Source organism: Lottia gigantea (assembly GCF_000327385.1).
Source record: "Lottia gigantea unplaced genomic scaffold LOTGIsca_7, whole genome shotgun sequence".
In the NCBI taxonomy this organism is placed as follows: domain Eukaryota; kingdom Metazoa; phylum Mollusca; class Gastropoda; family Lottiidae; genus Lottia; species Lottia gigantea.
The window spans coordinates 1,684,724-1,702,517 of NW_008710370.1; the positions used below are offsets into that span (position 1 = coordinate 1,684,724).

At 34.4% G+C, this 17,794-nt stretch overlaps 1 protein-coding gene across 1 annotated transcript; it reads right to left on the reverse strand.

The window, feature by feature from the left end:
- Positions 1 to 102: 102 nt before the first annotated feature.
- On the reverse strand, positions 103 to 17,794 carry LOTGIDRAFT_154968 (hypothetical protein; the record flags this gene model as incomplete). The annotated part of the gene is made up of 3 exons (XM_009065476.1): positions 103 to 341; positions 14,270 to 14,486; positions 17,792 to 17,794. 3 exons carry the CDS (start codon positions 17,792 to 17,794, stop codon positions 103 to 105), a joined length of 459 nt encoding a protein of 152 aa, XP_009063724.1.

Below are 17,794 nucleotides of genomic sequence, written 5' to 3' on the forward strand. Positions count from 1 at the left end.
CTTGATATCAAAATTTTGTCTGAGTTTCATTAACACAAATAAAAGTTGATTACAAAGGTCAATATTCTCCAACCTGCTCACAGTACCAACAATTTAAATATATTAGAAAATCTCATTTGTAAATCCAGTGAAGTATTTATACTTTTTGTCATAAACTTTTAAATATTTACAACTAAATCCACCTTCAATGTAAATTTTACTATCTGGTTTTTGACTATTCGTAACTTTTTTCTCATTAACACTTCTCATTAAATCTTCCTTTTCCAGTATTAGCTTTGCCATTTCTTCATTTATTCTTGCATTTTCTGAAGCAAGTGCTAACATTGCCAATGGGTCAAGATCTGAAAAGATAAACACAAAAACATAATTGATATAACATTTTTAATATTTATCTATTGTTGTAATTATTTCTCTTCGGGCACCATTAATTCAGCCCATTGAAACCCCAAAGGTAAATCATTGATGTGGCAATATTTCATTTCCCAGATGTGATGTTTCTCTGCCTCTTGAAAACGTGCTTAAAACCAAAAATGATTGGGTGCATCTTGTAGTGGTCATGGCAGAATGTCAACAAATAGAAAAAGACACAAGACAACAATCAGATAATCCTGTTTGGTTTGAAGAAAGAAAGAAAATAATAACTGCTTCAAATTTTGGGCTGGTTATGAAGAGAAGAAAAAAAATCAATGATTCTTTTTTAAAAAACACATTTGATAATGAAAAATTTGTTTCAGCCCCAATGTCTTATGGTAAAGAAAATGAAAAAATTGCCAAACAAATGTACATTAATCATCTTTATAATATAAAATTTGTCATCAACTCATATTTTCCATTTCTTGGTGCAACACCTGATGGAAAAGTATGAGAAAATTTCTCAAGTGAAATTATTGAAATAAAAGAGATTTAACGATTGAGGAGGCAAGTATAGAAAACTGGCAGCAATTTCTCATAAAAACAGGACCACATGCATTAGTACCAAGTTCAAGGTCAGCTTATGGTTAATGGGGCACCCTTTTGTGACTTTAATACATTTACTAGGAATGATTTGGCCATAGTTAAAGTTAAATACTGACACAATAAAAGCTATTCTTGAAAAGCTAACGTCATGTTATGTAGAGCATTTTAAACCATATTTATTACATAAAGATTTAAAAACTTCCATGGATTGATATCTGCATTACATTTGATTTTGTGTACAAATAAGAATTGTAAATAATTACCATTTTGTTCATATTTTTATTTTGATCATTTCGTGACATATGTGTTTCTGACATTACGGCTATGTCATTAACATCATTACTGGAGCAAGCCACGGGACTGTTTTCATTTACATAGTCTCCATTTAACATAACCCACTCATACAATAGATGAATTTTGGGAATATTTTGATACTGTCAATAGCCACCACCCTTCTGTAAAATTAACTTCTAATATTAGCGACAAACAGATTGATTTTCTAGACACCACTGTTTTTAAAGATACCAATTTTCATGAAACCAATCAATTAGACATTAAAGTTTTTTTTAAGCCCACTGATACTCACCAACTTTTATTCAAATCATCTTTTCATCCTAAACATACCTTTTCTGGCATTATAAAGTCGCAGATCTTGAGATTTCACCGAATTTGTACGCGCAAGAAGGACTTCGAGGAGGCTTGTTCAATTGTTTTCCAAAAATTGCGCGAACGTGGATATTCTAGAAGGTTCTTGAGAGGTATTAAAAGCTCAACAGTTGCTGAAATCTGTGCTAAAAATAATTTGATTCTTTTGCCAATACTAAATTCTTCAGTTTATCCTTGTAACAGCCCTCGCTGTCAAACCTGTCCTTTCATTTTACCAACAAATTCTTTCCGAAATAGACGCACAGATTCCATATTTCAAGTAAATGAAAAACTCAACTGCAACAGCAAAAATATTATTTATCTCATTTCTGGCACAAAATGTGACGAACAATACGTTGGGGAGACAAAAGATTCGTTAAGGGTCCGTTTCAACCATCATAAGTCTGACGTCAACTTAAAAAAAATAAATAAAACCGTTTCAAAACACTTCAATTAACCCGATCACCAATTAACAGACCTATAAATTATTCCCATTGAACAGATATACGAACAACCTGGCATTGATACAAAGAAAATTCGACTCATTCGCGAAAATTATTGGATAAACAAATTACAAACCATGCATCCTTTAGGAATGAACATCCAAATTGATTTCCGAATTACACCTTTTGTTATTCGATACAACAACACAGCTGGTCAAGTTCCCCGAATAATTATCCGTCTTTACAAAGAATTGCAGGAAAAATTCCCAACAGTCTTTACAAATGATTTAGTTATCGCCTATACCCGTAATACAAATCTAAATGATATCTTAGTCCGTGGTAGATTACCCCCATTCCCCCTTCCATGGGTTTAGTACATTTCCTTTAATTAATATTTCTTATTTATGATAACTTACAATTGAAGAGTTTCCTCGAAAAAATATCATACATGTATACTATTTTCACTTAATAAATTATATATATTTTTTATATGAAATACGCATTTTCCTTTTCATTTAATATAGGACAATTCCTCAGTTTCACCATTGAAAATGTTTATTATATTTTCATGGTTATTAATGTTCCTGTAGGAACCAGTATTCTTCTTATTTATTTCAGATTCGGTAGATAATGGATTTGCATTTCAAATATTCTATATCATTCTTTTAAACTAACTTCACAAACATTGCTCTATCACTAGAGGTTACGCCTACATTCCTGTGCCTGTGCTTTCGTAACATTGTTTAACCGCAATGTTACAACCTAAAATTCCTAAAATAGTATTTTCAAAACTTTGAAGAAATATATAATTATAAATAAGATAGCTTGCAAGGCAAGGTAACATACGCCCACTGGCAGCTGTCAGAAATGATACGAATTTTCTCATATTGAAGAAATTTTATTAGTTTGACTTCAATTATATATATTTAATCTGAGTAATTCCACAAAATTTTTTACTGCTGAAAAGATTTTTAAGTCTGAAGGTAGGAGATCTATCTATGTCAGTTACGACATCAGCTGACAACATTTCTATAGTGAGATGGATAGACAGCAATATTGTTCATTTTACATCCACTTTTTGTGGAAAGGAGCCCGTCGATAAAGCCAGGCCTTGGAGTTAAAGCGAGAAAAAGATCATTGAAATAGACCGAAAAATAAAAATATACAATCAGCATATGGAAGGTGAAGATCTCATGGATCAATTGGTGATAGTCTCAAACAAAAACGATGGTATTTGCATATTTTTGGCATTTTGTCTTCATTGCTAATGCGTGGCATCTGCATCGCAAATTAGCACCTAATGTCGATCTTTTAGTATTTCTGTTGGTATAGCACTATTTAATACGGGGTTGCTGTTGTGCAATGCAGTGCAGTGCAGTCACTTTCACCGACTGATGGCATTAAAAAATTTAGATCTGCAAATAGAGCCCCACCTGAAGTGCGCTTTGAACAACATTCTGGTCATTGGTCACATAAATCCTACATAACTAATGCTCTCCGTTGTCATTATTAAGGCTGTAGGTCTAAAACAAGCTTCTGCTCTGATTGCATGGATCTTTTTCATTGCCAACGGTAATAAGCATAATTTGTGACATTCCAGTTGTGTTGTATAAGCAATGGAATTTGAATATATTAGTGTTGTTCTGATTTATAATTTAATTTATCAATGTTGTTTACATTAACAAAAAAAAAAAACAATTCTGAATAGGGACGATTACGTTTCAGAAAATGAAATGAAATGAATGGAGTTTTACGTCCTACTTTTCTGCACCATATGGGCTAATGAAGACGGGGATTACGTTTCAGAAGCAGAGAATCAACTGAATAATCCTAAACATTATGCCATTTTACCGAAACCAATTTTCAAAGAAACTGCTAATATGATTAACAATATTCTTGCCGATTTAGTCAAAACTAGTTATCTCAAACAGAAACAATACGACTATCTGTCTGCCAAGCCTGATTATCGCGAGAGACATTTGTACACTTTACCTAAAATCCATAAGAATCCAACCAAGGAGTGGTTTATCTCGAATAAAATCCCTAAAGGCCGCCAGATTATATCTGACTGTGGTAGAGAGTCGTCGAGTTCTAATGCTATTTTAATTTCTATCGGCGTTTCTTCTATGTATACCAATATCGATAACACTACTGGTTTAACGGAAGTTCGTAAAGCTTTTGATAGGAACCCAGATCCAAACAGACCCGACGATGCAACTCTACAGCTTTTAGAGATTTGTCTTAGTCGAAACGATTTCACATTTAATGATAAAACATATTTATAAACTTCAGGGACAGCTATGGGCAAACGATTCGCCCCTTCGTACGCAAACCTTTACATGGCAGAGTGGGAACGGGAGGTGTTGCCCCTCTGTCCATTTGGCCCACATTTTTACGGACGCCTTTTGGATGACATTTTTATGGTTTGGACTTATTCTATCGAACAGTTGTGAGAATTCTTTGAAATTCTCAACAACCACCACCCTTCCATCAGCAAACGTGAGTGACAAAAGCATATACTTTCTCGATACCACTGTCTTTAAGGTGGATTCCATAGCAGAAAAAAATAAACTGGATATTAAAGTGTATTTCAAAGCAACTCTTGCACAAGAGACCCTTTCACCCAAAACATACCTTTTCTGGTATAATAAAGTCACAAGTTTTACGATTTCATCGAATTTGCGCAAGATCTTCTGATTTCAACCAAGCCTGTACGACTGTTTTCTCAAAACTGAAAGAGCGTGGGTACTCCAAACGATTTTTACGAAACAAAAAATTCCACGTTAGCACAGATAGCAGCTGAAAACTGGCTTTATGCCAAAGTACCTGCAGGTTTAAGGAGTGCTCCATGTTTACCCAGTAGATGCAAAACATGTCCCTTTATATAAGAAACTCATTATTTTGTAAGCAAGTCTACGACTAAAAGGTACCCGATCCAGGAACATCTAACATGTGAACATTCGAATGTAATATATTTAATTTCATGAAATGTCCCAAACAATATGTAGGAGAAACTAAGAATAATTTACGAACTCGTTTTAATGCTCATAGGTCGGATATCAAATTGAAGAAATAAAAGCCTGTTTCTAATCATTTCAATCTCGACGACCATTTAATAGACGTTCTCACCCTAATCCCAATTGAGCGCATAGAAATTGACTTGCCCGAAGATGAAACTACCAAATTCCGTCAATCTAGGGAAGCCCATTGGAATGAGACATTGAATACAGCAAGACCAATAGGACTAAATATTCACCATAATGTAGGCATAGCACCCTTTTTTGTCCCGTTCAATACAACCAGCAATCGAGCAAGTAAGATAGTTGATGCCCACTATAAGAGCCTTCAAGAGAAATTCCCCCATGTCTATAAGCAGAAAATGATAGTTGCATATTCAAATGATAATGAATTGTTCATAGTAAAATATAGAATTAGAACAGAAGAAAACCCAATATCAACACCCTTAATCCTAATTTCTAAATTAAGTGTTTGCTCTAGGCCTGTACATTTGAAAGAATCAAACCCTCCCTTCCCCGAAATTCAAATACCCCAAACCTCCTATTTCATGCAGATTTGTACACAATCTTGGCTTTTTCAAACCGCAGATTACTGACATTGGATTTCATCTTTTATATTTGACAGTTTGTTTTATGCGCAAAGTTCGTTTTAGATATGTATCTTCAAATTTGAAATCTTCAATATCTTTCATAATCTCATAAAATGTTAAGGTGTGCTCCATTTCTATATGACATCCTACGAATAATAGTATATTGCATAAAGTCCTCAAATGAGGACAGCTAATTACCATGGTAACCAACAACATATTTAAAACAAGTCAATATATGAGATACACCAGAGTCATTCCTTTGATTTCCGACATATGATATTGATAAAGATAAATCTATTGATATCAGTCTAATAGATTTCATTTTTGTCAATTTTTATACGCTCACATGGAAATGTAGACGTATATTGCCGTCGCCCCTGTCCGTTGGTCTGTCAACATTTCTTGTGAACACAATAGAGACTACAGTTTTCAATTGATTTTAATGAAATTTGGTGTGATCATTTATATTGATGAGATCTTGGTCAAGTTCGAACTCGATGATTTTCTGATGAACGGTTTTTAAGTTATTTCCCTTGACTTAGGAAACACGCGTCAAAAGCTGTTTGTGAACACAATAGAGACTACAGTTTTCAACTGATTTTAATAAAATTTTGTGTGATCATATATAGTGATGAGACCTTGGACAAGTTCGAATTTGATAATATTTCGATGAACGGTCTTTGAGTTATTGCCCTTGACTTAGTAAAAACGCATGATAAATTAGTTGAACACATAACAGTTTTCAATTGATTTTAATGACACATGGTGTGATCATGTATATTGATGAGATAATTTGATGTATTTGGTTTCGGGGAAGGAAGGGTTTGATTCTCCCAAATGTACAGGCCTAGGGTGGAGCAGACACTTTATTTAGAAATTAGGATTAAGGGTCTTGATATTGGGTTTTCTTCTGTTCTTATTCTGATCTGAAATTAGCATAAATAACTGGCAGTGGATATGTTTTACAGTTGCTCAGCTGGATACAGGCTTAGCTTGTTTGATATCAATTGTTAAATAAAAGACAGTATTGAATACTACTTGCCGACAGCATGGAAGAATGGAATATTCGACTAGTCACGTGATTGGCTCTCACCTGACACTTTATTATCTTACAGTTGCTCAGCTGGATACTGACTTAGCTTGTTTGATATCCATTGTTAAATAAAATACAGTATTGAAATTGAATCGGTCATTTATTATACAAATGACAAATAACCATAATAAAATAAAACAAAGTACTAGAGCCACTCGTGGCACAGAGTGGGACTTTGCAAATGTAGCAAATTGCTAAAGGTCCTGAAAAAATCAACCATCGACGATAATTGGGTCAAGCGCAAGAACAAGTCTAAAGTTGAGAAATTTTTATTTTTTAGAAGATTCTAATACCGGAAGTAGACGTCAGACCTCACAAATGAAAGTATTAGCAGATAGCCAAGGTCAATGACCTTTGATCTTGTAAAGGAGAAGGTCTAAAATGGTCAAGATCAAAAGATATCCGTCATCAAAATTTCTAATTGCACACGACTATAAAACCGGAAGTTGACATAAGACAGCAAATATAAAAGTATAAATAGATAGCCAATGCCAATGACGTTTGATCCTACAAAGGTCAACAAAGGTCAAGGTCAAAAATTGAAAATTTTGAATTTCCAAAACCTGTTCCTTTTTTTGAACTTCGAAGCGGAAACAACCGAATTTTTAAGACAAAGTGGCTCAATATATGAGGTAATTGTATGCAAAGTTCGATTTTGAACAAATGTATACTTTGCGAGTTATGCCCCTGGCCAAAAATGTCAATAATGAGTAATTTAACCCGGATGTGCCACGCCCACTTCAATTTTTTTTTGCATAGGTTAATTGATATTCAGAATGTTACGTTATGTTCGAAATCTTAAGCTCTTACATAATACAGGTCAAAAGATATAGGTCAACAAACGTCAACAAAGGTCAAAATCGAAAAATGAAAATATCCAAATGTTAAAATCCGTTCCTTTTTTGGCTGAAACAACTGAGCTGTTAACACAAACTGGCCAAAAGGATGAGGTAATTGTGTGCAAAGTCCCTTTTTGAACAAACGCATCCTATGCGAGTTATGCCCCTGCCTCTAAATGTAAACAATTAGTAATTCAACCCGGATGTGCCACGCCCACATAAGTTTTTTTGTCATAAGTGAATTCATATAGAAAGTGTCTACTTGTATTCCAAATATCAAGGTTCTACATCAAATAGGTCATAAGATATAAATATACCAAGCTCAAAAAGACGCAAATATTGTAAAAAAAAAAAACACAAATTTGAGAAAATCCCGAATTTCAATTTTGCTTTAAAATAACGATTGTTATATATCTATGTAAAGTACATGAGAAGCACATTAGGAAACCGAAAAAATTAACCCTCTAGGTTTATTAGGTCACGTGCTAGAGCAGTTCAAAGTTGCGAATTTGGCTTTTTATGGATAGCTATAAAACCGGAAGTACATGTCGGAGGTCAAAGGTCAAAGTATCAAATGATAGCCAGGGTCAATGACCTTTGACCCTATGAAGGTCAAGGTCACATGGTGTGATCGTTTAAAGCTTTAAAAAATTTCAACCGGAAGTTGCAAAAAAGCAAAAGCGAAATTCAAAATTCGGCTCCCAATGTTTTTTGCGCAGTCGATTGCAGTATACATTCACATCAAATTTGAGCATATCAACTTTTACCCTGAGGCCCCATTTTGAGTTTTACAAAAGTGTGTTTTTTCAATATGGCGGCCAAAGTATCACTTCCGGTCTGGATTTTATTTTAAAATCGGTCATAAAATTTTATTTGCCAAAGATCAGCCAAATTTTGTTGACCTACATAAATTACACCGGAAGTTATTCAACCGGAAGTAGATTTGAAGTTCAGTCGCTTTCCTGTTGAAAATCGGAAATGACGTACAAAATTTGACTGTATATTATTAACATTAGTGAAGTCTGTTTGCATTTAAAATTTCAGATCAATCGATGCAAAAGCAAAAAAAATGCAAAAAAATCGAAATATTTGATCGAAAAAAGTGAGCGACGAATTTTCGAATTTCGTAATTTTTCAAGTGCTATCAGGTCAGAAATTACAGGTAGATTTTGAAAATGAAAACCCGAAGAAAATCGATGCAAAAATGCGCCTTCTAGAGCCGATTTTCGACTTTTTGCACATGTTGAACTGTGGCACTTCCGGTTTTGCAAAAATGTTCCAATTTATATTTATGCACATCGTCACCTATATAGAAGGTCTATGAAATTTGAAATGTTGCTGCAACTACTGCAGTCTAAGCTCGGGAACAAGTCTAAAGTTGAGAAATTTGTATTTTTTAGAAGATTCTAATACCGGAAGTAGACGTCAGACCTCACAAATGAAAGTATCAGCAGATAGCCAAGGTCAATGACCTTTGATCTTGTAAAGGAGAAGGTTTAAAAAGGTCAAGATCAAAAGATATCCGTCATCAAAATTTCTAATTGCACACGACTATAAAACCGGAAGTTGACATAAGACAGCAAATATAAAAGTATAAATAGATAGCCAATGCCAATGACGTTTGATGTTTGAAAGGTCAAGGTCAACAAAGGTCAAGGTAAAAAATTGAAAATTTTGAATTTCCAAAACCTGTTCCTTTTTTTGAACTTCGAAGCGGAAACAACCGAATTTTTGAGACAAAGTGGCTCAATATATGAGGTAATTGTATGCAAAGTTCCATTTTGAACAAATGTATACTTTGCGAGTTATGCCCCCTGGCGAAAAATGTCAATAATGAGTAATATTACCCGGATGTGCCACGCCTACTTTAATTTTTTTTTGCATAGGTTAATTGATATTCAGAATGTTACGTTATGTTCGAAATGTAAAGCTCCTACATAATATAGGTCAAAAGATATAGGTCAACAAACGTCAACAAAGGTCAAAATCGAAAAATGAAAAAATCCAAATGTTAAAACCCGTTCCTTTTTTGGAACTATAAGGCTGAAACAACTGAGCTGTTAACACAAACTGGCCAAAAGGATGAGGTAATTGTGTGCAAAGTCCCTTTTTGAACAAACGCATCCTATGCGAGTTATGCCCCTGCCTCTAAATGTAAACAATTAGTAATTCAACCCGGATGTGCCACGCCCACATAAGTTTTTTTGTCATAGGTGAATTCATATTCAAAGTGTCTAGTTGTATTCCAAATATCAAGGTTCTACATCAAATAGATCATAAGATATACATATACCAAGCTCAAAAAGACGCAAATATTGTAAGAAAAAAACTCAAATTTGAAAAAATCACGAATTTCAATTTTGCTTTAAAATAACGATTGTTATATATCTATGTAAAGTGCATGAGAAGCACATTAGGAAACCGAAAAAATTAACCCTCTAGGTTAATTAGGTCACGTGCTAGAGCAGTCCAAAGTTGCGAATTTGGCTTTTTACGGATAGCTATAAAACCGGAAGTACATGTCGGAAGTCAAAGGTCAAAGTATCAAATGATAGCCAAGGTCAATGACCTTTGACCCTATGAAGGTCAAGGTCATCAAAGGTCAGGGTCACATGGTGTGGGTGTTTCAAGTTGGAAAAAAATTTAACCGGAAGTTGCAAAAAAGCAAAAGCGAAATTCAAAATTCGGCTCCCAATGTTTTTTTCGCAATCGATTGCAGAATACATTCACATCAAATTTGAGCATATCAATCTTTACCCTGAGGCCCCATTTTGAGTTTTACAAAAGTGTGTTTTTTCAATATGGCGGCCAAAGTATCACTTCCGGTCTTGATTTTATTTTAAAATCGGCCATTAAATTTTATTTGCCAAAGATCAGTTAAATTTTGTTGACCTACATAAATTACACCCGAAGTTATTCAACCGGAAGTAGATTTGAAGTTCAGTCACTAAAATTTCAGATCAATCGATGCAAAAGCAAAAAAAGTTGCAAAAAAATTGAAAAATTTGATCGAAAAAAGTGAGCTAAGAATTTTCGAATTTCGTAATTTTTCAAGTGCTATCAGGTCAGAAATTACAGGTAGATAGTAAAAATGAAAACCCGAAGAAAATCGATGCAAAAATGCGCCTTCTAGAGCCGATTTTCGACTTTTTTCACATGTTGAACTGTGGCACTTCCGGTTTTGCAAAAATGTTCCAATTTATATTTATGCACATCGTCGCCTATATAGACGGTCTATGAAATTTGAAACGTTGCTGCAACTATTGCAGTCTAAGCACAGGAAGGTGTGGACGAAACGAAAAAAAAAAAAAGAATGGACATTTCGATAACAAACTAGAGCCACTCGTGGCACAGAGTGGGACTTTGCAAATGTAGCAATTTGCTAAAGACCCCGAAAAAATCAACCATCGACGATAATTAGGTCAAGCGCAAGAACAAGTCTAAAGTTGATAATTTTTTATTTTTTAGAAGATTCTAATACCGGAAGTAGACGTCAGACCTCACAAATGAAAGTATCAGCAGATATCCAAGGTCAATGACCTTTGATCTTGTAAAGGAGAAGGCCTAAAAAGGTCAAGATCAAGAGATATACGCCATTAAAATTTCAAATTGCTAACGACTATAAAACCAAAAGTTGACTTAGGACAGCAAATATAAAAGTATAAATAGTTAGCCAATGCCAATGACGTTTGATCCTACAAAGGTCAAGGTCAACAAAGGTCAAGGTCAAAAATTGAAAATTTTGAATTTCCAAAACCTGTTCCTTTTTTTGAACTATGAAGCGGAAACAACCAAAATTCTAAGACAAAGTGGCTCAAAATATGAGGTAATTGTGTAAAAATTTCCATTTTGAACAAATGTATACTTTGCGAGTTATGCCCCTGGCCAAAAATGTCAATAATGAGTAATTTTTTTTGATTAAGTTAATCAATATTCAAAGTGTTACGTTATGTTCCAAATGTCAAGTTCTTACATAATAGAGGTCAAAAGATATAGGTCAACAAAAGTCAAAAAAGGTCAAAATCGAAAAATGAAAATATCCAAATGTTAAAACCCGTTCCTTTTTTGAAATTATAAAGCTGAAACAACTGAGCTGTTAATACATACTGGCCAAAAGGATGAGGTAATTGTGTGCAAAGTCTCTTTTTGAACAAACGCATCCTATGCGAGTTATGCCCCAGCTCCAAAATGTAAACAATTAGTAATTTCACCCGGATGTGCCACGCCCACATAAGTTTTTTTGTCATGGGTGAATTCATATTCAAAGTGTCTAGTTATATTCCAAATATCAAGGTTCTACATCAAATAGATCATAAGATATACATATACCAAGCTCAAAAAGTCGCAAATATTGTCAAAAAAAAAAAAACAACTCAAATTTGAAAAAATCCCGAATTTCAATTTTGCTAAGAAAAAAACGATTGTTATATATCTATGTAAAGTACACGAGAAGCACATTAGGAAACCGAAAAAATTTACTCTCTAGGTTAATTAGGTCACGTGCTAGAGCAGTCCAAAGTTGCGAATTTGGATGTTTTTGGACAGCTATAAAAGCGAAAGTAGACGTCAGAGGTCAAATATGAAAGCATAAACTAATAGACAATGTCAATGACCTTTGACCCAATAAAGGTCAAGGTCATCAAAGGTCAAGGTCAAAAATTGAAAATTTTGAATTTCCAAAACCTGTTCCTTTTTTTGAACTAAAAAGCGGAAACAACCGAACTTCTAAGACAAAGTGGCTCAATTCATGAGATAATTGTATGCAAAGTTCCATTTTGAACAAACGTATACTTTGCGAGTTATGCTCCTGGCCAAAAATATCAATAATGAGTAATATTACCCGGATGTGCCACGCCCACCTTAATTTTTTTGCATAGGGTAATTGATATTCCAAATGTTACGTTGTGTTTTAAATTTCAAGCTTCTACATTATTCAGGTCAAAAGATATAGGTCAACAAATGTCAATAAAGGTCAAAATCGAAAAATGAAAATATCCAAATGTTAAAACCCGTTCCTTTTTTGGAACTATAAAGCTGAAACAACTGAGCTGTTAACACAAACTGGCCAAAAGGATGAGGTAATTGTGTGCAAAGTCCNCTTTTTGAACAAACGCATCCTATGCGAGTTATGCCCCAGCCGCAAAATGTAAACAATTAGTAATTCAACCCGGATGTGCCACGCCCACCCCAATTTTTTTGTCATAGGTGAATTCATATTCAAAGTGTCTAGTTGTATTCCAAATATCAAGGTTCTACATAGAATAGGTCATAAGATATACATACACGAAGATCAAAAAGACACAAATATGGTAAAACAAAACTCAAATTTGAAAAAATCACCAATTTCAATTTTGCTTTAAAAAAGCAATTGTTCTATATCTATGTAAAGTGCATGAAAAGCACATTAGGAAACCGAAAAAATTAACCCTCTAGGTTAATTAGGTCACGTGCTAGAGCAGTCCAAAGTTGCGAATTTGGCTTTTTACGGATAGCTATAAAACCGGAAGTACATGTTGGGGGTCAAAGGTCAAAGTATCAAAAGATAGCCAAGGTCAATGACCTTTGACCCTATAAAGGTCAAGGTCATCAAAGGTCAAGGTCACGTGATATACGCCATCAAATATTGAAAAAATTCAATCGCAAATTGCAAAAAAGCAAAATTGAAATTCAAAAATCGGCTTCCTGCGATCTTTCTTAATTTTTATGTTCTTTCATTTGACACCAAAACTTTGAAATTCGGTTCCAAATTGGCTGAATAAAAATCGAAGAGTTTCAGGAAAATCAAAATGGCGGCCAAAGTATTACTTCCGGTCGGAATTTTATTTTAAAATCGGCCATAGATTTTTATTTTATATCGATCAACGAAATTCCGTTCATTTTGATAAATTTCACCGGAAGTTATTCGACAAATTCGATTTTAGACTTCAAGTGACTCAAACTTCGAAACCGGAAATGACGTAAAAAATCTGACTGTATCATATCATTTACTTAAGTGATGTCTATTTGCATTTTAAATTTCAGATCAATCGATGCAAAAACAAAAAAGTAGCAAAAAAATCGAAAAATTTGATCGCAAAAAGTTTGCGACAAAGTTTCGAATTTCGAAATTTTTCAAGTGCTATCTAGTCGACATTAGCCACCGGATGTTAAAATTGAAAACCCCGGCAAAATCGACGCATAAATGCGCCTTCTAGAGCCAATTTTCGAGTTTTGCACATGTTGAACTGTAGCACTTCCGGTTTTGCAAAAAAGATCCAAAATATATTTATGCACATCGTCGCCTATATCTAAGGTTCGTGAATGTTGAATGGTTGCTGCAACTATTGTAGACTAAGCTCAGGAAGGTGTGGACGAAACGAAAAAAAAAAAAAAAAAAAAAGAATTGACATTTCGATAACAAACTGGGACTTTGCGGTAGCAAAGTCCCACAAAAAAAAAAAAAGAATGGACATTTCGATAACAAACTGGGACTTTGCCCTCAGCAATACAATAATACATGAATACAATGAATATCAAAGGATGGGTGAGAATTCTGTCACCGATATTGGCTCAGTGGTCGAGATGAATCTATCATACTACATCGTCGGGCAACCTGAACCAATATTCCCCATCCCAGCCAGAAAAAGCAGAGTCACTTCCAAAAGTTGGAGTTGATCACGAGGAATGCCCTGTGAGGCGAACTCACTCGCAGCACCATTACGAAAACTATGACTCTTATAAACTGAGGTAGGTAAATTACAAAACTTTAGAGCTAAATCTAAATGATTAGTAAGAAATGAACGAGACACAGATGATCCATCCATAAAGGAAAACAATGGACCAGAAGTACGTTGCGGTTTGCGACAGTATTGTAAAAGATTATTGACTGGACAATATTTTGAACAATTTAAATCGGCTGTTAACTGTAAAACAGGAATATAATGTTTTGGCTTGTGCTTATATTTATTCATTTGAATATTCAACAAAATTGAATTGGACTTATCGTCAACAACAAAAGTGACCTGCAAATGATTACACGAGGAAGTTATTTCACCAACTCTCAGTAGTGCATAAAAAGCCAATAGAAACATTGCACGATATATCAAACATTCAAAGTAAGAAGATGTACCGTGTGGTAAAAATGAATTAAGCAATGAAGGATACTTTTTGTTATAGGAAGGCGTTTAATCTGGTTGAGTGGGCGAAATGTTATAATAACCATGGAGCACCTTTGAGGTTACGAAGGAGCGAAGGTCAGAATGCCCTAACATTTTATGGCAAAAATTCAGCGCTGAAATGTATTGCTGGACTGTGGACACAGCTAAACGGTTCGAAAAACAATGTGCAATGAAACAGGTCACTTTCTCAGGAAAATCATTTACATCATGAACATAATACGAATTGACAATATGAGTATAAAATCAAAAAGCATTTTTATAAGATTTTTTAGTGCTGAACGATTCAAAAGCCAACAGACTATAGTCTTCAAATCGTCAATAGATGATCCGGGATCAATATTGGATCGACATTCATTTCCTGAGCTATATTTTTGAATTCCTGCACCTGTAAACGAGACAAATAATCTGCCTTTATATTAGAAATACCAGGAACATGGATGGCCGAAAAAGAGATATTGAATCGTAAAGTCTGCAATACGAGTCTACGAACTAAAATCATAATAATTGGGCTTTTACTCGTTTGTTTATTTATGATATGAACAATAGCCAAATTGTCACAATTGAAAAGAATTTTCTTATTCTGCAATATGTTGGCCCATAATTCCAAAGCAAGGACAGTTGGAAATAACTCCCGAACAGCAATGTTGTATGTCGTCCAATTATGGACATTTTCTTAAAAAGGCGCTGAAGCCTAAGTTACTAGCGTCACTGTAAAGCTGAAACTTGGGTCGTCGGTTAGTTATCCTTGGTAAGATAAGTGCTTTGCCAATGAAATGAGATAAAAAAAAAATAGACCATGCATTTAAATCCGATCTGGACTCCTTATTCAAACGAATGTGATGGTGCGGTTTACGAACGCCTATTATTAAGCCAATTAGTCGCCGAAGAAAAGTCCGGCCAGAAGCCATAACTGAGCATGCAAAATTTAAAGAGCCAATTAAAGATTGCATATCGACTAATTGGACCCGACGTTTCAGCTTCATAGTTTCGACTTTGGATTTTAAAATGATTAATTTGTCGACCGGCAGACGCAGTTGCATCTGTCTATTTCAAGGCCTAGGAAAGTAATTGTAGTGGACGGATAAACTGTTTAGTCCTGATTCAGTGGAATTCCTATTTGTTCACACAAATATATATAATTAGTAAGAGATTCCAAACAGTGATGTTCTGAAGAGGCAGCAAACAAGAAATCATCCAACATGAACAGCGAACGTACCAGGAGGAAACTGTATATGCTAGCTAGCCGAGGACACAGACATATTCATCAGCTCGATTCACCGCTGGTCACCAGAGAAGGCAAAGGTGTATTTTCAGAAAGAAGATCGAAGCTCAAAAACATCTGGCCAATCTTATAAACTCTCAGAACTACATGCGAATTCGGACAGGGTAAATTACAAGTTTTGAGACATCCGGTGAAGTCACCAGAAATGCATAAAAATACCGACGTGATCAGTTCTGAACTATCCAGTGCAGATGAGGGAGGGGGGGGGGGGAATTTCACAGCACTCCTCAAGTATCAGTCCATGATTACATTATGTAGGATAATATAACCCGAACGATTGCCCCCTACTGAGAGAGCTGCACACTTCCATACCCTCAGAATGCATCTTCAAGTTATTCGTTGGAGAACATTAAACAATGATACTCTTGATGTGAATGAATGGGGATTTCTAGAGGGCGTTACTCGCTCACCACGAAGTTTCCCCAAGGGAGATTTTGCGAGAGTTTTTGCCTGGAACACTATAGACATGGTCCCTCCAGGAAATGAAAACATAATTTCTGTCCAAATTTTTTCCACGGGCCATGTGCTCTCCACCAGCCTATTAGTATTTGCCCGTGATCCCAGATAATCTAGAGTAGATGTAGCAATATCTGTATTTACGTTACGTATTCATAATATATATTATATTATTTAAACATTATGTACTGTACATGAAAATTTTGTATTAAGAAGAGGTTATATAGGCGAAAGCCTTTTCGCCAATCTTTTTCATATCTATGTGAATAAAATATTCTTTAAAAATAAAATAATTTATTCAGTATAACCCAAAAAGTTCAAAAAAAGTGTATGACTGAATGTTGAATATTTCCTTCTTTAACTGTACTGCCAGATATTTGTGTTTAAAATCAAAGCTGTCAGTGGGTTTATATGACCTTGCTTGGCAAGCTATCGTTTTATTCATTTAGTTTAATAAAATTTAAATAATAGCTACCGACGTGTGGTTTTGATGTATATTCAATTTTTTCATTATCAAGTATTAAAACCTTGGGCATAAGGGAGGTAACTGCTTTGGCAATAACCGGACTTTACGGACTCAGACCACTAAAACTTTTAATGTACATGATTTCATACCAATGTAGTCTGTGTTATTTTTAGAAATGCTCTTTTTCCCTCCCTTTTGGGTTTTTGCATGTCTATTTTTGACTAATTTTCGATCTTGATATATATTTCATGTTTACAAACAATTAACAGCGTTCTCTCAAGATATCAAATTAATGAATTAGCTCAAATTTACCGACATTTTTAATTCAATCTATGCGCAAATACAGAGTAGTTAATTACTTATTTGGGACATCTCATGAAACACATTCCAATAAAAGTAAATTAGACGTTTTATACAAATTACAAAAACGCACTGAAAGTAGTATATTTGATGAAAATCATGATTCACCTTCACCATTATTCAAATTTTAAATTGGTTGACAACGTATTAGATATAATCGTGGCATAATGACATTCAAAATTTTTCGAACTCGACACCCTGAATATTTATACAATAAATTTACGGAAAGATCAAAATTAACGGAAACCAGTATGACACTGAAATCAGAAACACTCCGAACTTTAGACATACCGAATTGTAATAAAACTGCTATGATGAGAACATTTCAATATACAGCTTCTTTACTTTGGAATTCATTACCACAAACTGTAAAACATAATCCATCTTTATATACATTTAAACAAGAACTGAAAAAGTTTGTTCTTACTGATAATACTGATTAATTGATTCCATAGCATTTATAACTAGTCCTTTTGTTTTTCTCACCAT